This window comes from Schistocerca americana, chromosome 6, assembly GCF_021461395.2.
Source record: "Schistocerca americana isolate TAMUIC-IGC-003095 chromosome 6, iqSchAmer2.1, whole genome shotgun sequence".
In the NCBI taxonomy this organism is placed as follows: Eukaryota; Metazoa; Arthropoda; class Insecta; order Orthoptera; family Acrididae; genus Schistocerca; species Schistocerca americana.
This window is the reverse complement of record NC_060124.1, coordinates 183629074-183650757: the sequence shown is the minus strand read 5'-3', so window position 1 is coordinate 183650757 and position 21684 is coordinate 183629074. Positions and strand designations below refer to the sequence as shown.

The following is a 21684-nucleotide window of genomic DNA, read 5'->3' as shown; positions in this document are numbered from 1 at the left end:
ACGCTGGTGTTCCGCTATCGCCGATCTATTATGTTGTTGTAATCGTACATAGCGTTCGTGTTCTGCTACTCGTAAGCTGACAGGTCTCCTGGTTTCTCCTATGTAGGCAGCTCCGCACTCACACCGTAGTTCGTAAACACCTGCAGTGTTAAGTTTGTTGTCTACATCCTTGGTGGAGCCTATCATTTCGTGGATCCTGAGACTGCTTCGAAAAATCGGTTTGAAACCTCGTCGGTGGAGGACGTTGCCGTTCACTGACGCCTTCTACGTATGGTAAGTGTACCAGTGGAAGCTTCTCTTCTTTGCCTTCTTCTCGTGTTCTGCTCCCTTTGGTTTTAGCTACCTTTCTTATGATTTTTTTTCAGTTTAATATTGCTGTTAGTTTTTTAGCTATGATGCGGCATAATACCCAGAAGAATTTTAATCACTACGTGAGATTATTATATGACGACATTTTTAGCCATTTTAACCGCTTAATTTTCGTACGGGCGCTGATAGCCTTGCTGTTGAGCGCCCATAAACTGCGAAGAGACACAAGCCAGGTGTTTATGAGGATAACGAATGCAGTGTGGCAAAATTCGTTCTCCTCGGCGTCTCCACATGCGGACACGTCCACCGCGGTAATGTACGCGGGATCGCGACACGGTGACTGCCATTCCTGTGTGCCGGTGCTGGGCATCTGGCGGCCCGCCGTCAGTCCGCGCCTTTCCGCTGCCGCGTCAAGAGTGGCCGCAACGCTGGGCCTCCGTGCTGACTGCTGACAGCGCGCGGCGCTGCAGACGTCGACGTGCTGTCCTTGTGGCTACTTGCCTCGCTGCGGACAAGCCCGTGTACACTGGCGTCCACAATTAAGGTTCAAATGGTTCAAATGGCTCTGAGCACTATGGGACTCATCATCTGTGGTCATAAGTCCCCTAGAACTTAGAACTGCTTAAACCTAACTAACCTAAGGACATCACACACACCAATGCCCGAGGCAGGATTCGAACCTGCGACCGTAGCAGCAGCGCGGATCCGGACTGAAGCGCCTAGAAACGCACGGCCACAACGGCCGGCGGCCACTCTGTATAACGTAAGCCGACGCATACCAATTTATACCTGAATACACATAGTTTCCATCATCCTGCTCAGAAGAGAGCCGTTTTGAACACTTTGGTATATAGAGCAAAAACTGTTTCTGACGAGGACGACTCAAGGTCCGAGATCAACCATCTGAAGTACGTGTTCCGAAAGAATGGCTATGGTGCACGTGATATAAGGGCAGCGTTCTCCAAAGAAAGGAAACGTGAAAAAGCTGCACACTCACAGGATGAAACACCGATTACGGTTCTTCCTTTTTGTGGCGCGATTTCCAGCAAAATAGGAAAAGTCCTGCGTAGAAGAGGTATAAGACCGGTTTTTTGACCTCCTAAAGAAATTAAGGAGATGATGCGCCCAGTTAAGGACAATCTCGGCCTCAGGGTCCATCGAGTTTATAATATACCCTGTGAGTGTGGAAGTAATTATATAGGTCAGACGATTCTTGTCGTTTCCGACCGCTGTGCAAAACACCAACGCCACATTAAAAATAGAGAACTGGAGAAATCGGCAATTGGGGAGCACAGCCTCACGAACAAACATAAAATTTTGTTCGATGAAACAAAAATTCTGTCCCATGCCTCCACGTGCTGGGATTCTGTTATTAAGGAGGCTGTTGAAATAAGAATGAGCATAAAGGACTTTAACCGCGATAGCGGATACCATCTGAGCTGTGCGTGGATACGAGCGCTTGATGCAGTGAAGCAGCAGAGACGTTCCTTCCAAGGTTTACGTTCCAACGGAAGCGGTGGCGCCACCGGCGCACACAGTGACATAATCTGCGACGGCAGTACGTAATCGCCGACCAATCATAAGCTGTCCACGGGCTATAAAGAAGGCTACCACAGCAGCAGTGAAGACAGTCAGCTCCTACATCTACATCTACATTGATACTCCGCAAGCCACCCAACGGTGTGTGGCGGAGGGCACTTTACGTGCCACTGTCATTACCTCCCTTTCCTGTTCCAGTCGCGTATGGTTCGCGGGAAGAACGACTGTCTGAAAGCCTCCGTGCGCGCTCTAATCTCTCTAATTTTACATTCGTGATCTCCTCGGGAGGTATAAGTAGGGGGAAGCAATATATTCGATACCTCATCCAGAAACGCACCCTCTCGAAACCTGGCGAGCAAGCTACACCGCGATGCAGAGCGCCTCTCTTGCAGAGTCTGCCACTTGAGTTTATTAAACATCTCCGTAACGCTATCACGGTTACCAAATAACCCGGTGACGAAACGCGCCGCTCTTCTTTGGATCTTTTCTATCTCCTCCGTCAACCCGACCTGGTACGGATCCCACACTGATGAGCAATACTCAAGTATAGGTCGAACGAGTGTTTTGTAAGCCACCTCCTTTGTTGATGGACTACATTTTCTAACCAATCTCCCAATGAATCTCAACCTGGTACCCGCCTTACCAACAATTAATTTTATATGATCATTCCACTTCAAATCGTTCCGTACGCATACTCCCAGATATTTTACAGAAGTAACTGCTACCAGTGTTTGTTCCGCTATCATATAATCATACAATAAAGGATCCTTCTTTCTATGTATTCGCAATACATTACATTTGTCTATGTTAAGGGTCAGTTGCCACTCCCTGCACCAAGTGCCTATCCGCTGCAGATCTTCCTGTATTTCGCTACAATTTTCTAATGCAGCAACTTCTCTGTATACTACAGCATCATCCGCGAAAAGCCGCATGGGACTTCCGACACTATCTACTAGGTCATTTATATATATTGTGAAAAGCAATGGTCCCATAACACTCCCCTGTGGCACGCCAGAGGTTACTTTAACGTCTGTAGACGTCTCTCCATTGATAACAACATGCTGTGTTCTGTTTGCTAAAAACTCTTCAATCCAGCCACACAGCTGGTCTGATATTCCGTAGGCTCTTACTTTGTTTATCAGGCGACAGTGCGGAACTGTATCGAACGCCTTCCGGAAGTCAAGAAAAATAGCATCTACCTGGGAGCCTGTATCTAATATTTTCTGGGTCTCATGAACAAATAAGGCGAGTTGGGTCTCACACGATCGCTGTTTCCGGAATCCATGTTGATTCCTACATAGTAGATTCTGGGTTTCCAGAAATGACATGATACGCGAGCAAAAAACATGTTCTAAAATTCTACAAGAGATCGACGTAAGAGATATAGGTCTATAGTTTTGCGCATCTGCTCGACGACCCTTCTTGAAGACTGGGACTATCTGTGCTCTTTTCCAATCATTTGGAACCCTCCGTTCCTCTAGAGACTTGCGGTACACGGCTGTTAGAAGGGGGGCAAGTTCTTTCGCGTACTCTGTGTAGAATCGAATTGGTATCCCGTCAGGTCCAGTGGACCTTCCTCTATTGAGGATGACGATGGAGGTAATCGTCTAAAGCTCGAGTTTTATCCGGAACTGACACGGCAAGAATAACGAGAATGTTTTACATATAAGTGCCGTCGCGAAAAACTTCGTTCCCACGTACGATGTTGTCCCGCACGGAAGATGGCGTTCTGGTCAAAGGACAACTAAGCCAACGATGGCGTCAGAGCGCCTATCAAACGGGATACTGATGTCCTAGGCCCACAATCGCTGTGTACATAGTCACAGACGGTGCAGCATGGCACAGAGAAGACGCCTACCAGACTCTCTGCGGTGGAGGGCCATAGAAAGAACGGAAGCAGCACAGTCACAAGCTGATGTGGCCCGATGGCTCAATGTGAATAGTTCCACTGTTTTTCGGGTGTGGCAACAATTTATAGAGATCTAAATTGTATCCCGAAGACCAGGGCAGTGTCGACCACGTGTAACATCAGAAAGAGAGGGCCGTCATTTGGCTGTAAGAGCACAACGGTAACGACTTAGTGCTGCACGGTAACTGGCATCTGACCTCGTGGCATCCACTGGAATTGTTGTAGATAGACAAACGATGTACAGAAGGCTTGGGCAGACTGGCCTTTGTTGTCGGAGACCTGCTGCATGTCTACCTCTGGCGCATCTTGCAGAAGGGAACGTATAGAGTGGGGCCGTCAACATACCACCTGGACGGTCGGACGGTGGGCCAATGTTCTTTTCGCAGATGATTCCCGTTTTAGGCCGGACAGTGATTCTCGACGTATTCCCATCTGGAGGGAAAATGGAACACGATTTCGGGACACAACCATTGTGGAAAGAGACTGATATCGAGGATGATCCCTAATGGTGTGGGAAGGAATTATGTTGACCACTCAAACACCTCTTCATCAAATTCTACGGTTAAAATGGTTCAAATGGCTCTCAGCAGTATGGGACTTAACTTCTGAGGTCATCAGTCCCCTAGAACTTAGAACCACTTAAACCTAACTAACCTAAGGGCATCACACACACCCATGCCCGAGGCAGGATTCGAACCTGCGACTGTAGCGGTCGCGCGGTTCCAGACTGCAGCGCCTAGAACCGCTCGGCCACCCAGACCGGCTTCTACGGTTAAATCGGCAAATTTTAATGCTGTCGGTTATTGTGAAGAGATATTGGCACTCAAGGTGCAGTTGCTGCGAGGTTCTGTGGGCCCAGACATCATATTCATGGACGATAATGCTCAACGCGTGGTTGATGTTTTCCTGGAAACGGAAGATATTGCACGCACGGCGTGGCCTGATCGCACTCTCAATTTGAGTCCCATAGAGCACGTCTGAGATGCACTAGGGACACGGGTTGTATCACGACAGCATCCACCAACCACTCTCCAAGATTTGCGAGCAGTGCTGCAGAAAGAATAGGCGTTATTCACTCAACATGAGATTGATGACATCATTCACAGCATACCTCGTCGTTTGTCAGGCCTGTATTTCTCCAAGGGGTCGTCACACCCCATAATGAGCGATTTAACCAGCTGTCGGAATGTGTATGTAAATCCGTTAAGTTAGGAAAAAACGAAGAACGTTTTTGTCTAGCGTTACGCTTGTTGCAGTTTTTAAGTTCCGTATTCTTTACATTCTACTATACTATGAGCTGATTATACTGTTTTGTGGCAAAATAAATGCAGCCTTGCAAAATGTCGGTTTGTTGTTTTAATTTTGGACACCAGTGTACGTGACGTAGACGTACGATCCTACCCGGCCGAATAATAAGTCTGTCCTCTCGGCCGCTAGCCGTCTGCCACCCCGCATTTCCTCCACGGGGTTCACTGTCGTCCTGGTGAAACCATCGACTGTACACTGAACAGCCAAATAAACTGCTACACTATCCTAATATCGTGTAGGGCCCATGCGAGCACGCAGAAGTGTCCCAACAGGACGTGGTATTGATTCCATTAATGTCTGAAGCAGTGCTGCAGGGAACTGACACCATGAATCCTGCAGGGCTGTCCATAAATTCGTAAAAGTACGAGGGGGTGGAGATCTCTTCTGAACAGCACGTTGCAAGGCACCCCAGGTATGTTCAATAATGTTCATGTCTGGGGAGTTTGGTGGCCAGCGGAAGTGTTTAAACTCTGAAGAGTGTTCCTCGAGCCACTCTGTAACAGTTCTGGACGTGTGGGGTGTCGCAATGTCCTGCTGGAATTGCCTAAGTCCGTCGGAATGCACAATGGACATGTATGGATGCAGGTGATCAGACAGGCTGCTTATGTACGTGTCACCTGCCAGAGTCGTGTCTAGACGCATCAGCGGTCCCATATCACTGCAACTGTACTCGCCTCACGCCAATGGAGAGCCTCCACCAGCTTGAACAGTCCTCTGCTGACACGCAGAGTCCATGGATTCATGAGGTTCTCTCCATACCTGTACACGTCCATCCGCTCGGTACAATTTGAAACGAGACTCGTCCGAGCAGGCAACATGTATCCAGTCATCAACAGCCCAATGTCGGTGTTGACGGGCGCAGGTGAGTCGTAAGGCTTTGTGTCGTGCAGTCATCGAGGGTGCATGAGTGGGCATTCGACTACGAAAGCCCACATCGTTTATGTATCGTTGAATGGTTCGCACGCTGACACTTATTGACAGACCAGCATTGAAATCTGTAGCAATTTGCGGAAGGGTTACAATTCTGTCAAGTCGAACGATTCTCTTCAGTCGTCGTTGGTCCCGTTCATGCAGAATCTATTCCCGGCCGCAGCGATGTAGAGGGTTTGATGTTATACCGGATTCCTGATATCCACTATACATTCGTGAAATGGTCGCACGGGAAAATCCACACTTCGTCGCTACCTCGGAGATACTGTGTCCCATCGCTCGTGAGCCGACTATAACATCACTTTCAAACTCACTTCAATCTTGCTAGCCTGCCGTCTAGCAGCAGTAACCGATCTAAGAAGTGCGCCAGACACCTGTTGTCTTATATGGACGTTGCCGACCGCAGAGCCGTATTCTGCCTGTTTACATATCTCTGTATTTGAATACGCATGCCTATACTAGCTTCTTTGGCGCTTCAGTGTATCTGGCGGCTGCATCAAACAGTTTCGGGTTTCAGTACTGTATGATGACAGACGTAACTAATGGCGGATGTGTCGCAAATATGAATTGTAGCAAAAAGTAGTTCCTGGTATGAGCGCCCTCTAGGAGGCGCCGTATTATTATGCTATACTCTGATACCGCAAGCTGCGAGGCGCCCTCTGAAGATAACGTTGTGCAGAGCGTCTGCGCATACGCAGCAGTGTGTATCCTTGACACGACAGCTAATGGAGTTGCTACCGTTCACGTGGACTAGAAAATTCCGTACCATTGGCACGTGCCCAATACCACTGAGCAACATGAATGTGTCCTCATTATATTAGAAGGAATTTAGGTCCTGACACAGCAAAAACCATTTAAAAGCCACTGATGCACCTGTTTTATGGGAGAATTACTTCATTTATTCTATAAACGGCAGACCATGTTACAGGGTCAGGCAGAAGATACGTCTGCTACATTTTAGCAAAGTCCTTACCACGGACACTTAGTTCATACACTGAAATCTGCCAAATGATGACGCCACATCGAAACGAGTCACAGAAAAATAAAGTTCCACGTAATATGAGCTTTAGTTGGTATAAGAATGTCTTTCATACTTTTGGTTGCCTCTTTTCCTGGTCGGGTTACGAACGGCATGCGAAGAAGAAGCGACAGTCAGTAAGCCTTTGAATGAGCTCTAATTTCTCTTGTTTTTCCATCGTATTTATTTCTCAAGAAGTACTCAGGAGGACATAACATGTCCCCCTATTCTTCTCGGAAAATACAGTCTCTGAATTCTCACTTGGTGTCCTTCACTTTTTTTTTTTAATAAGGATTTGGCTGGTAATTCACTTTCCGTTTCAGCCAGCCTTCCGTTCCTAGTACTACGTGGTCACTATTACTTTTAATAGGTTTATCTTTTTGGGACCTTACCGTGGACTCTCGTGCAGTTAACTGATACCATATTATTGGTTTCTCTTTTTTTAAGGATGAATGTTGTCATATGTGATTACCGTGCCTCATCCACTCCTTTTTCAGATTCATCATCGAGTCTACAGAGGAACTTCTCAAATTTAAAAAAAGAAAAAAAAACACGTCTCACGTACTCTGCTACCTTGACAGTGGTGGTGAAGAAATTTGCATCCGAGATCGTCACATTATTTTCTGAGGCTCCGGTTTAGGTCTTCCTCTCGACTCCAAACCAAAGGTCTGCTACAGGGTCTGTGTAAGATAACTGCAAATTGTGGAACGTGCTTCTATGCCACGAGTGAAGCAAGCTGATTTAAATATCAGTTCAGTCAAAAATCAGAGGAGAACGAGGGAGCGCTCAGAATACAATAGGGAGGCGACATTCGTGCCGATATGAGCTACGATACAATTTGCGGCCTGCTGTACACGATGGGTTCCATGTCCGTTCGCAGAGCCTCTTCCACATTTAGCACGAGACCTCCCGGTGTGTTTATACCGGCTACAAACTGGTATCCACCGAAAATATCTGGAAACTGTTAGGTTGATCGCGATCCACCACAGTTGATGCTTTGCCGTCTTGCGTGCAGGGCTATTCCAAACAAACATATTTAGATCTTCTTTGATTTTATGTCACGCCTTTTAATGGCATTAATGATTGCAGCATAATGTGCATGTACATCATATGAAATCTACATCATACATCAAATACAGTTCTGAAATCCGAATAACTAAGGCACTGTCATGAACCTAATACGTCACATTTTTTTTCAGTTTGTTGTAACAGTTGTAACTAACATTAGTGTTGTTGTGATGGAGACAGTGACACCACAGATACCAGCAGTATTTCTGCAACTGTAATGGAAAACACTGAATTTCTACACAACTACAGACGTTGACGCAGCACTACACGCTCTGTTGGTTAATACAGCAACATCTTTTGCATTTTCAGGGACTCACGCAGCACCACAGTCGAGGAGTTCGCCATACCGCAGAAACCGGTGCTGGCTAGAGCTGGCAACGTCCGCCAGGACACATCCATACTGCTCACTGGTAAGTAGCAGTCCCTTTCAATACAACACAGGTACTTCTGCTCATACACACAAAAAAGCTTCTTTACTGGCCTCTGAAGTTCCCCATAATAAACTAGTCCTCTTCTACTATATTCACTCAACTTAATTTTTGTGTTTTGTACCAAAATATCGCCCAACCTTACACCTACTTGGACTTCCTATCCTCACAAACACGTTTTTATCAGATCAACCCAACTCTCCCCATTTTTCGTCACAGAAGAAATCCTAGGCTTTCTTCTTCTTTCCGGTGTCCACTTTTACTTCTTCATCTTTTTCTCTTTTCTTTGGTTCGTCATCTTTCTCGCCTTCTCCTATTATTTCATCTGTCCCTGTTCTTTCTTCCACTTTTCCCTCTTCCACTTTTCTTTCCCCTTTAATTCCAAATTCCTCTCACTCTTTCATTATCCTTCCGTATCACACTTTCGCTCCCCTTTCTCCTGCTGTTTTCCCTTTTCCCATTTCTCATAATTCCTCATATTGCGTATTTTTCCCCTTTCTCCTGTTCTTACCCATTTTCCTCTCCTCTCCCCCTGTTTCCTGTTCTTTCCCCATTTCCAGCTCTTGCCCTTTATTTCCTGTCCTTTTCCGTGTTTCATCTTTTTCTTTTTTGCTTCTTACCTGTCTCCTTTTCCTTTTTTTCTGCTATCTCTTCTATCCTTCTCCTTTTTCTTTTCCTTTTTCTCTTTCCAGCTTTTCTTTTCTTAAACAGGACATCATCTCCATCGCAATTACACTTATCCCAAAATACCATGTACTCACACCACTAATCTTTCCATAGTATATTCGCCTCACCCCTGTATAAAAATCTAACTGCTCCCTTGCTGGCTACACTTCGACAGAAACACTCAGTCTTCCAACTCTTTAATCACCATTTCGTGCAGTAGATCCTTTCACTTCAATACTTTATTATCTTCATAGCTGCAGCTAACAGCTCTTTAAAAAACTTTCTTTTAACCATTTTTATTCTCAGCAGTGTTAACCATCTCCTTAGTTTCAGAAAAATAATACTGCATCCTTTTTTTAAATATATATATATAAATCTAGTTTCATTTTTGTTTTTGCTGGGGAGAAACATTTGTGATACTTCCAGCCTTCACTGCGGCATAGGGATGAAAGGATAATGGGAAAAGCAGTGTGTTTTGTAGATCATAATGTGGGACAGAAGGAACTATGCCAACATATTTTCAGATTATTCAGAAGTGCTACTCGAGCTATTTTACTTCAGGAATACACATGGTTGAGTAACTAATATCAGCGTATTAATATTCCCTCATTTTTGTTTCCTTTTTAGTAAAAATGTAAATGTCGTGTGGTTAGGGCCTGACGTCGGGTAGACTGTTTGCCAGGTGCAAGTCTTTCGATTTGCGCCACTTCGGCGACTTGCGCGTCGACCTTTTTAGTTAAAGTCTATATCCTGGATTAACTCATCACTATCATGTGCAGATATCATTTTATTTCATACATTGGAATTATAAGTAAAAATGTCACAAATTAATTGTATTTAAGTATTCATCATCAGTCTAGGAGCCATACCAGTACGGTTTGACAGAGACAATAGAGAGGACCAAAAAAAAAAATGGCAGCGCGTTTTGTGACAGGATCGTTTACTAAACGCGAATGTGTCATGGAAATGCTCATGCAGAGACTCCCATTGCATGAGATATATCTCGCGATCAGTCCACGAAGGTAAAATGATAGGGATTAAAGTTCACATGTAGGCTTCCCAGCATATTTTCCCGCGCACCGTTTGCGACTTTAACAGGAACGGGAAGAAGAGTCAGTGGTACAGAAAGTACCTTCAGCTCCGCACCATAAAGTGGTTTCCAGAGTATAAATGCAGATGATTGCGTGTTTCTTACGTTAAAAATACATTTCGGCCCCTTCGCTCTGAAATTTGATGATTATTAGTGACCACGTACCATGTAGAATTGTCAAAGGATGTAACTCGTAACAGGGCGATCTCAAATACAATCAGAATACACGTGCGACAATGCATACTATTTAACCCACCTGTGGGCGTGCTTTGTCAGTACTGATCTCTCAGGGGAACTTCTAAGCAGCGCCCCGTAGCGTTGTGCGCGGGCACCAGACACGCGTAGACGGTTCTCCTGCTGGTCCCGTCGCACAGTGAGTCATACAGTCGACAGTGATCTGTAAAACCACAACATAACTGCTACATATCTGAGTACTACGGTCGCCACTGAACCTCAAGTTTAACACTGAAGTGCCAAAGAAATTAGTATACCTGCCTAATATTGTGTAGGGGCCCCGCGAGCCGCAGAAGTGCCGCAACACGATGTGGCATGGACTCGACTAATGTCTGAAGTAGTGCTGGAGGGAATTAACATGATGAATACTGCAGGGCTGTCCATAAATCCGTAAGAGTTCGACGGGGTGGAGATGTCTTCTGAACAGCACCTTGCAAGGCATCCCAGATATGCTCAGTAATGAAACTTCCTCGCAAATTAAAACTGTGTGCCCGACCGAGACTCGAACTCGGGACCTTTGCCTTTCCCGGGAAAGTGCTCTACCGTCTGAGCTAACCGAAGCACGACTCACGCCCGGTACTCACAGCTTTAATTCTGCCAGTATCTCGTCTCCTACCTTCCAAACTTTACAGAAGCTCATATCAGAAGTTTCATATCAGCGCACACTCCGCTGCAGAGTGAAAATCTCATTCTGGAAACATCCCCCAGGCTGTGGCTAAGCCATGTCTCCGCTATATCCTTTCTTTCAGGAGTGCTAGTTCTGCCAGGTTCGCAGGAGAGCTTCTGTAAAGTTTGGAAGGTAGGAGACGAGATACTGGCAGAATTAAAGCTGTGAGTACCGGGCGTGAGTCGTGCTTCGGTTAGCTCAGATGGTAGAGCACTTGCCCGCGAAAGGCGAAGGCCCCGAGTTCGAATCTCGGTCGGGCACAAAGTTTTAATCTGCCAGGAAGTTTCATATCAGCGCACACTCCGCTGCAGAGTGAAAATCTCATTCTGGATACATCCCCCAGGCTGTGGCTAAGCCATGTCTCCGCTATATTCTTTCTTTCAGGAGTGCTAGTTCTGCCAGGTTCGCAGGAGAGCTTCTGTAAAGTCTGGAAGGTAGGAGACGAGATACTGGCAGAATTAAAGCTGTGAGTACCGGGCGTGAGTCGTGCTTCGGTTAGCTCAGATGGTAGAGCACTTGCCCGCGAAAGGCAAAGGTCCCAAGTTCGAGTCTCGGTCGGGCACACAGTTTTAATCTGCCAGGAAGTTTCATATCAGCGCACACTCCGCTGCAGAGTGAAAATCTCATTCTGGAAACATCCCCCAGGCTGTGGCTAAGCCATGTCTCCGCTATATACTTTCTTTCGGGAGTGCCAGTTCTGCCAGGTTCGCAGGAGAGCTTCTGTAAAGTTTGGAAGGTAGGAAACGAGATACTGGCAGAATTAAAGCTGTGAGCACCGGGCGTGAGTCGTGCTTCGGTTAGCTCAGATGGTAGACCACTTGCCCGCGAAAGGCAAAGGTCCCTAGTTCGAGTCTCGGTCGGGCACACAGTTTTAATCTGCCAGGAAGTTTCATATCAGCGCACACTCCGCTGCAGAGTGAAAATCTCATTCTGGAAGCATCCCCCAGGCTGTGGCTAAGCCATGTCTCCGCTATATCCTTTCTTTCAGGAGTGCTAGTTCTGCCAGGTTCGCAGGAGAGCTTCTGTAAAGTTTGGAAGGTAGGAGACGAGATACTGGCAGAATTAAAGCTGTGAGTACCGGGCGTGAGTCGTGCTTCGGTTAGCTCAGATGGTAGAGCACTTGCCCGCAGAAGGCAAAGGTCCCGAGTTCGAGTCTCGGTCGGGCACACAGTTTTAATCTGCCAGGAAGTTTCATATCAGCGCACACTCCGCTGCAGAGTGAAAATCTCATTATGCTCAGTAATGTTCATGTCTGGGGAGTTTGATGGCCACAGGAAGCGTATCAAATGGTTCAAATGGTTCTGAGCACTATGGGACTCAACTGCTGTGGTCATTAGTCCCCTAGAACGTAGAACTACTTAAACCTAACTAACCTAAGGACATCACACACATCCATGCCCGAGGCAGGATTCGAACCTGCGACCGTAGCAGTCGCACGGTGGAAGCGTATCAACTCAGAAGAATGTCCCTGGAGCCACCCTGTAGCAATTCGGGACGTGTGGGGTCCGTATTGTTCTGCTGGTATTGTCCATCCGAATACACAATGGACATGAATGGATGCAGGTGATCAGACAGGATGCTTACGTACGTGTCACCCCTTAGAGTCGTGTCTACGCCCCACACCATTACAGAGCCTCCACCAACTCTAGCAATCCGCTGCCGACATGCAGGGTCCGTGGATTCATGAAGTTCTCTCTATACCCGTGCAGGTCCATCCGCTCGATACAATTTGAAACGAGACTCGTCCGACCGGGCAACATGTTTGCAATCACCAACAGTGTAATGTCGGTATTGAAGGGTCCAGGCGAGGCGTAAAGTTTTGTGTCGTGCAATCATCAAGGGTATACGAGTGGGCATTCGGATCCGAAAGCCCATATCTATTATGCTTCGTTGAATGGTTCGCACAGTGACACCTATTGATGGGCCAGGTTGAAATCTGCAGCAATTTGCGGAAGGGCTGCACTTCTGTCACGTTGAACGATTCTCTTCAGTCGTCGTTGGTCCCGTTCTTGCACGCTCTTTTTCTGGCCGCAGGGATGTCGGTGATTTGATGTTTTACCAGATTCCTGATATTCACAGTACACTCGTGAAATGGTCGTACGGGAAAATCCCCACTTCATCTCTACCTCGGAGATGCTGCGTCCCACCGCTCGTGCGTTGACTATAACACCACGTTCAAAGTCACTTCAATGTTGATAACCTGCTATTGTAGTAGCAGTAACCGATCTAACAACTGCGCCACTCACTTGTCTCATATAGGCGTTGCCGACACAGCGCCGTATTCTGCCTGTTTACATATATCTGTATTTTTATACGCATGCCTATAGCAGTTTCTTTGGCGCTTCAGTGTAGAATAATTTACTCTTGTTACTTAATTTTATTTACAACTCAGAGCCCATCTGGTTATTATTCTCACAATTATTTGTCTATCCAGCACACACCGTTGTTTGTTAGAGGTGCTATTAATATACATTAGGGTGGAGGCAGGCTTCATAGCACATCTGTGGTTACCAAAACAGTCAGCTACGCTATTTTCCTTTGGATCTGTCAGAAATAGGCGCCATTCACAATTTTACACATTCACATATTTCCAGTGAATTGTCTGTGCCAACTGACTTGTTTGCTCGTCGCAGAAGCCTATGAGATACGGACGTGAGCCAGACTAAGCGACCCGTGCTGTCACACGCCGGCCAGAACTAGTATGGTTTGGAGGCGGTACCCCCGCTTCACTGAACGTAACCTGGTGTGGTCCCCAATCTCCGCCTCAGAAAACACAATAAGAAATTGTTCAAATGGTTCTGAGCACTTTGGGACTTAACTTCTGAGGTCATGAGTCCCCTAGAACTTAGAACTACTTAAACCTAACTAAGCTAAGGACATCACATACATCCATGACTGAGGCAGGTAGTTTGTAGCCTAGAACCGCTCGGCCACTTCGGCTAGCAAAACACAATACACAAACAGTTAAAACAGGATACCACTTACACCAAAGTTAACATTAATTTTGCACAAGACTTCCTTCCCTTAAATTAAATTACATCTGTGACGGCAGGACATCTCTCCACAAAATTATAATGAATAGTTGCCAAAATATGAAAATAAATAAAAGCGAATTCCGCGACCGTGGGACAATGATGGAAGGAAAACAAAATAAACAAACAAGAACATCCCTGAACAAGTCACAATACAATTGTAACGACAGAAATACGGGGCTATAAGCATGCGTTAATCGAACTGAGAAAGATCATATCATATACTGGCAATACCCTTTTACACACTCAAATATTTGCTGAGGAACTTCTGCATACCTTTCTCTGTCTCTTCCAAACTCCATCGGAGGGCGAGATTAGACCTACGATGCAACAAACAGCTCAGACACGAGGGCGATTTTTTTTTTTTTCAGTCTCCGATCGGGTGCGAAATTAAAACCACAGTAAAAATGTAGCAACTTTGCGCAGATGTGTTGCGCAGTGTCTCTGGTATGCCCATCGATAGCGTCTCGTTGCACTTATCATTTCTGAGCACACAGTGAACGTGTAAAGACGCCTAGACCAGTAGGATCTACCGCCCAAGTGCTGTCATTCGATTTCCTCGCGCAGCAGGGTTCCGCCCAATTTTATGCAGCCCACATAACGTGGCTGACATGCGTGGCCTCCTCATAGTAATGCTGGGCCGCACGCTGCAGGTGCAACGAAGACGCTCCTGCAGCGTTTCCCATGGGAAGCGTTTGACCACCCACCACACAGTTCAGACTTGGCTCTCCATCATTTTCGTCTCTTTCTTCAAATGAACCGTTGACTATGAGGACAGCATCTTGGCACAGACAACTAGCTGCAGACCAGTGTTGCGAACTGCCAGACGCTATTGGAAAGTCGGTACCACGCTACAACAAATGTCTAGCAAGTGTGGCAGTGTTATGTTGACAATTACGACAAGAAAAACAGTAACTGCTAATGACTCACCATGTGCGTCGGGAGGTCGACAGAAAATGAGTATCCAGGAGGTGTAGAGATCAACCTTCTCCGGTATGTGTGTATTACACTTCACAAAACAGACATCGTCGGCACTCAATAAATGTTCAAAACAAACCATTAACTTGAACCAGAACACCGAATGAAAAATGGCGCGCCACAGTGATCACAATGGTTCGCATCATTGAGATCGAAGGGGAGCTCCTTGTGAGTTACAAACCATGCAGGACGTTTCGCTAGGTACCCTCTCTTAAAGAATGCATATAGTAACAGGGCGATGAGAACTGATGGAATGTGATGGAAAGCAGCCGAATGCGAAACAGTCTGTCATGGAGCTCATCGTGAAACCGGATATCCTTTAAGGCGTAGTTGCAGATAGTGCTCTAATATGTTTCTTAGGCACAGAAGAAACAAACATTCAGAGACTAAAATTGTCCAGTGGTTCCAGTTGGTATGAACTTCAATATCACGCACTTTTCAGGAGGGATAGTTTTCTCTTAAGGAGTATAATTTTTATACGCAAATCAGGAATCAAGCAAAAACAAATTATTTTGACCAGCTGTTGGCCAAACGCAGTGCTCATACCATAGTTGTAATTCCCTTACCTCCATTTTCCCGCTCTTGCTTGCTATGACGTAAATATTATCTACTGTATACGTAAGACCACGCGCACGAGAAGGAATCGTATTAGGCAGAGAACGTCCAGTTTCTCGCAGCACAATAAACGACTTTCCAGCCAGTTCACCACCTAGATTAGTCCTCGGTATAATTGCATACGAATGCGCTAACGCATTGATGTTGGTTGATCTTGCTACAGCTCTCTTGATACCTCTAATTTCCAGGGTTTATTTCACATGCATTCCCTCTTCAAATCACGATTGGTAGGAGCTGAAAACAAATTTCTTGCTTTACGATGGGATAAGTTTGTTTATCTCATCTACAAATTTTCTGGCCTGTTCCGCAGTTTGCTATGCATCATCAAGTTGACGCTTGGTTTGAAATTTCCTGATCTTACGTCTTACAATTCTGTAGCATTGTTTGAAGTCGTGTAACCATCCACTTCTTCCCTTGAATTGACTGCAATCTATGTCGCGCGTAATTTGATGTGCATTACGCAGTAGGTCACCACCATGCACATCATGTAAATTGTAACAAATGGCTCTGAGCACTATGGGACTTAACAGCTATGGTCATCAGTCCCCTAGAACTTAGAACTACTTAAACCTAACTAACCTAAGGACATCACACAACACCCAGTCACCACGAAGCAGAGAAAATCCCTGACCCCGCCGGGAATCGAACCCGGGCGTGGGAAGCGAGAACGCTACCGCACGACCACGAGCTGCGGACTGTAAATTGTATCGAGCATCCTTGAAACGCACAAACACCAGTTTTTGTAACAAGTGGGCCTTGTCCTCTCTTAAACATCTGTAGTTTTTCTTATGCACTATACTGCCATATTGCTGCGGACTTATTCATACCCTGTTCATAATTGTTTTTTTTTACTATGCTGCGGATGATCTTCCACGTACGTAATTATGTCCAGTACCCGCTCCTCGGACGACTATAGTGCTTTACTACGTTTCACTGGAGATGGGAATTGTGGCTCCCCATCCGCAAGAATGATGAACTACATGCTTCGACTATCACTTGTTAAGCATGTATCATCATAATACTCCTCGTGTGCATTGTCTGCACAGCCGAGCGTATACGACAACACACTTTCCACTGACTCATCTTCCAGAAACGCTAAGATTTCATCTTTTTTCTCACTCTGCGAAGTTCCTTGGGTTTCTTTCTGACGAAATGTCAACTTCGGTAACTGTTGTTGTAGATATTGTTGTTGTGGTCTTCAGTCCTGAGACTTGTTTGATGCAGCTCTCCATGCTACTCTATCCTGTGCAAGCTTCTTCATCTACCAGTACCTACTGCAACCTACATCCTTCAGAATCTGCTTAGTGTATTGATCTCTTGGTCTCCCTCTACGATTTTTACCCTCCACGCTGCCCTCCAATGCTAAATTTGTGATCCCTTGATGCCTCAAAACATGTCCTACCAACCGATCCCTTCTTCTAGTCAAGTTGTGCCACAAACTTCTCTTCTCCCCAATCCTATTCAGTATCTCCTCATTAGTTACGTGATCTGCCCACCTTATCTTCAGCATTCTTCTGTAGCACCACATTTCGAAAGCTTCTATTCTCTTCTTGTCCAAACTGGTTATCGTCCATGTTTCACTTCCATACATGGCTACACTCCATACAAATACTTTCAGAAACGACTTCCTGACGCTTAAATCTATACTCGATGTTAACAAATTTCTCTTCTTCAGAAACGATTTCCTTGCCATTGCCAGTCTACATTTTATATCCTCTCTACTTCGACCATCATCAGTTATTTTATTCCCTAAATAGCAAAACTCCTTTACTACTTTGTCTCATTTCCTAATCTAATCCCCTCAGCATCACCCGATTTAATTTGACTACATTCCACTATCCTCGTTTTGCTTTTGTTGATGTTCATCTTATATCCTCCTTTCAAGACACTGTCCATTCCGTTCAACTGCTCTTCCCAGTCCTTTGCTGTCTCTGACAGAATTACAATGTCATCGGCGAACCTCAAAGTTTTTACTTCTTCTCCATGAATTTTAATACCCACTCCGAACTTTTCTTTTGTTTCCTTTACTGCTTGCTCAATATACAGATTGAATAACATCGGGGAGAGGCTACAACCCTGTCTCACTCCTTTGCCAACCACTGCTTCCCTTTCATGCCCCTCGACTCTGTTGTTGTAGATATAATGTAGTGTTTACTTTCTGTATCGTTGCCATTACTCTGCTCTGTATGAACACAGGTAGCACTGTAGCTCTGTTGTGAGTTACTCATCGACTAAGCAGTTCCACCATGCTCCGCACCCTCATGTTGAGCTCACCACTGGATACCTCCAGTCCCACCCCTGTTGCCATTACAGTCGATATTGTGGTTGCATGGTAAACAATATGGGTGTGGGATATCGAATGCCGTAACATCATTGGCTTTTGCGGCTTCACACTCATGGGGTTCCTTGAAGTCGGAACTGTGACTATGTAGAGAAGTAACTGGAAGAAAAAGATTGAATAATCGACGAAAGGATAACTTTCTACGAGTCGGGGCGTGGAATGTCAGAAGCTTGCACGTGGTAGGGAAACTAGAAAATCTGAAATGGGAAATGCAAAGGTTCAATCTAGATATAGTAGGGGTCAGTGAAGTGCAGTGGAAGGAAGACAAGGATTTTTGGTCAGATGAGTATCGGGTAATATCAACAGCAGCAGAAAATGGTATAACAGGTGTAGGATTCGTTATGAATAGGAAGGTAGGCCAGAGGGTGTGTTACTGTGAACAGTTCAGCGACCGGGTTGTTCTAATCAGAATCGACAGCAGACCAACACCGACAACGATAGTTCAGATATACATGCCGACGTCGCAAGCTGAAGATGAACAGATACAGAAAGTGTATGAGGATATTGAAAGGGTAATGCAGTACGTAAAGGGGGACGAAAATCTAATAGTCATGGGCGACTGGAATGCAGTTGTAGGGGAAGGTTACAGGAGAATATGGTCTTGGGACAAGGAATGAAAGGGGAGAAAGACTAATTGAGTTCTGTAACAAGTTTCAGCTAGTAATAGCGAATACCCTGTTCAAGAATCACAAGAGGAGGAGGTATACTTGGAAAAGGCCGGGAGATACGGGAAGATTTCAATTAGATTACATCATGGTCAGACAGAGATTCCGAAATCAGATACTGAATTGTAAGGCGACCCAGGAGCAGATATAGACTCAGATCACAATATAGTAGTGATGAAGAGCAGGCTGAAGTTCAAGACATTAGTCAGGAAGAATCAATACGCAAAGAAGTGGGATACGGAAGTACTAAGGAATGGCGAGATACGTTTGAAGTTCTCTAACGCTATAGATACAGCAATAAGGAATAGCGCAATAGGCAGTACAGTTGAAGAGGAATGGACATCTCTAAAAAGGGCCATCACAGAAGTTGGGAAGGAAAACATAGGTACAAAGAAGGTAGCTGCGAAGAAACCATGGGTAACACAAGAAATACTTCAGTTGATTGATGAAAGGAGGAAGTACAAACATGTTCCGGGAAAATCAGGAATACAGAAATACAAGTCGCTGAGGAATGAAATAAATAGGAAGTGCAGGGAAGCTAAGACGAAATGGCTGCAGGAAAAATGTGAAGACATCGAAAAAGATATGATTGTCGGAAGGACAGACTCAGCATACAGGAAAGTCAAAACAACCTTTGGTGACATTAAAAGCAACGGTGGTAACATTAAGAGTGCAACGGGAATTCCACTGTTAAATGCAGAGGAGAGAGCAGATAGGTGGAAAGAATACATTGAAAGCCTCTATGAGGGTCAAGATTTGTCTGATGTGATAGAAGAAGAAACAGGAGTCGATTTAGAAGAGATAGGGGATCCAGTATTAGAATCGGAATTTAAAAGAGCTTTGGAGGACTTACGGTCAAATAAGGCAGAAAGGATAGATAACATTCCAACAGAATTTCTAAAATCATTGGGGGAAGTGGCAACAAAACGACTATTCACGTTGGTGTGTAGAATATATGAGTCTGGCGACATACCATCTGACTTTCGGAAAAGCATCATCCACACAATTCCGAAGACGGCAAGAGCTGACAATTGCGAGAATTATCGCACAATCAACTTAACAGCTCATGCATCGAAGATGCTTACAAGAATAATATACAGAAGAATGGAAAAGAAAATTGAGAATGCGCTAGGTGACGATCAGTTTGGCTTTAGGAAAAGTAAAGGGACGAGAGAGGCAATTCTGACGTTACGGCTAATAATGGAAGCAAGGCTAAAGAAAAATCAAGACACTTTCATAGGATTTGTCGACCTGGAAAAAGCGTTCGACAATATAAAATGGTGCAAGCTGTTCGAGATTCTGAAAAAAGTAGGGGTACGCTATAGGGAGAGACGGGTCATATACCATACGTACAACAACCAAGAGGGAATAATAAGAGTGGACGATGAAGAACGAAGTGCTCGTATTAAGAAGGGTGTGAGACAAGGCTGTAGCCTTTCGCCCCTACTCTTCAATCTGTACATCGAGGAAGCAATGATGGAAATAAGAGAAAGGTTCAGGAGTGGAATTAAAATACAAGGCGAAAGGATATCAATGATACGATTCGCTGATGACATTGCTATCCTGAGTGAAAGTGAAGAAGAATTAAATGATCTGCTGAACGGAATGAACAGTCTAATGAGTACACAGTATGGTTTGAGAGTAAATCAGAGAAAGACGAAGGTAATGAGAAGTAGTAGAAATGAGAACAGCGAGAAACTTAACATCAGGATTGATGGTCACGAAGTCAATGAAGTTAAGGAATTCTGCTACCTAGGCAGTAAAATAACCAATGACGGACGAAGCAAGGAGGACATCAAAAGCAGACTCGCTATGGCAAAAAAGGCATTTCTGGCCAAGAGAAGTCTACTAATATCAAATGCCGGCCTTAATTTGAGGAAGAAATTTCTGAGGATGTACGTCTGGAGTACAGCATTGTATGGTAGTGAAACATGGACTGTGGGAAAACCGGAACAGAAGAGAATCGAAGCATATGAGATGTGGTGCTATAGACGAATGTTGAAAATTAGATCGACTGATAAGGTAAGGAATGAGGAGGTTCTACGCAGAATCGGAGAGGAAAGGAATATGTGGAAAACACTGATAAGGAGAAGGGACAGGATGATAGGACATCTTCTAAGACATGAGGGAATGACTTCCATGGTACTAGGGGGAGCTGTAGGGGGCAAAAACTGTAGAGGAAGACAGAGATTGGAATACGTCAAGCAAATAATTGAGGACGTAGGTTGCAAGTGCTACTCTGAGATGAAGAGTTTAGCACAGGAAAGGAATTCGTGGCGGGCCGAATCAAAACAGTCAGTAGACTGATGACCAAAAAAAAAAACTGGAAGATGTAGCGAAATGTTGTGCGGCAGGGCGGGGTCGTTCGGTCGTTCTTTCGTCTCCTTACTCTCTCTCACTCACTTTCATCGAAGAGTTCACCTACCTCCGTATTTCTTCCTTCCGACGTCCCTTCACTCTGCAGTAGTAGAAACACACTAGGCAGTGTACGGCAGCGTTGATGAAACCACTACCTAATACCTACCACACAGAGGCCGCGTAACTCAAGTTGCAAATCAGTTCCTGTAAATTAATTTAACAAATTTCGGGCGGTAGGAGAATGCAGTTTAATTGCAGTAAGCATTTGAAAATTCTATTAGTCTTTTTATTCATAAGGAAGCACATGAAATAGCTACCAAGTCCGTATTTAATAAGGCAAATTCTCTATCATTGCAACTTCACCGTCTATACAACATATTTCACACGAAAAAGCAGCCACAATTTCTGCACGTCCGACCCGATTAATTTTGCGATCTAACAATCATTGACCCACCACTATTAGCGAGTTGAACACTCGGTCATTTTAGTGGTCTCCTATGTCAGAAGTGCTCGCCAAAGTATTCCATAA

The 21684-nt window shown here is 45.1% G+C and overlaps 1 protein-coding gene across 1 annotated transcript in view; it reads left to right on the top strand.

Annotated features, from left to right (window-relative positions):
- The window catches only part of LOC124620039, an 81596-nt gene that overhangs the window by 49524 nt on the left and 10388 nt on the right, over positions 1 to 21684 (top strand). Inside the window, exon 2 of the mRNA XM_047146705.1 lies at positions 8391 to 8491. Coding sequence (XP_047002661.1) covers positions 8391 to 8491 — 101 coding nt within the window. The remainder of the gene's footprint in view (positions 1 to 8390; positions 8492 to 21684) is intronic.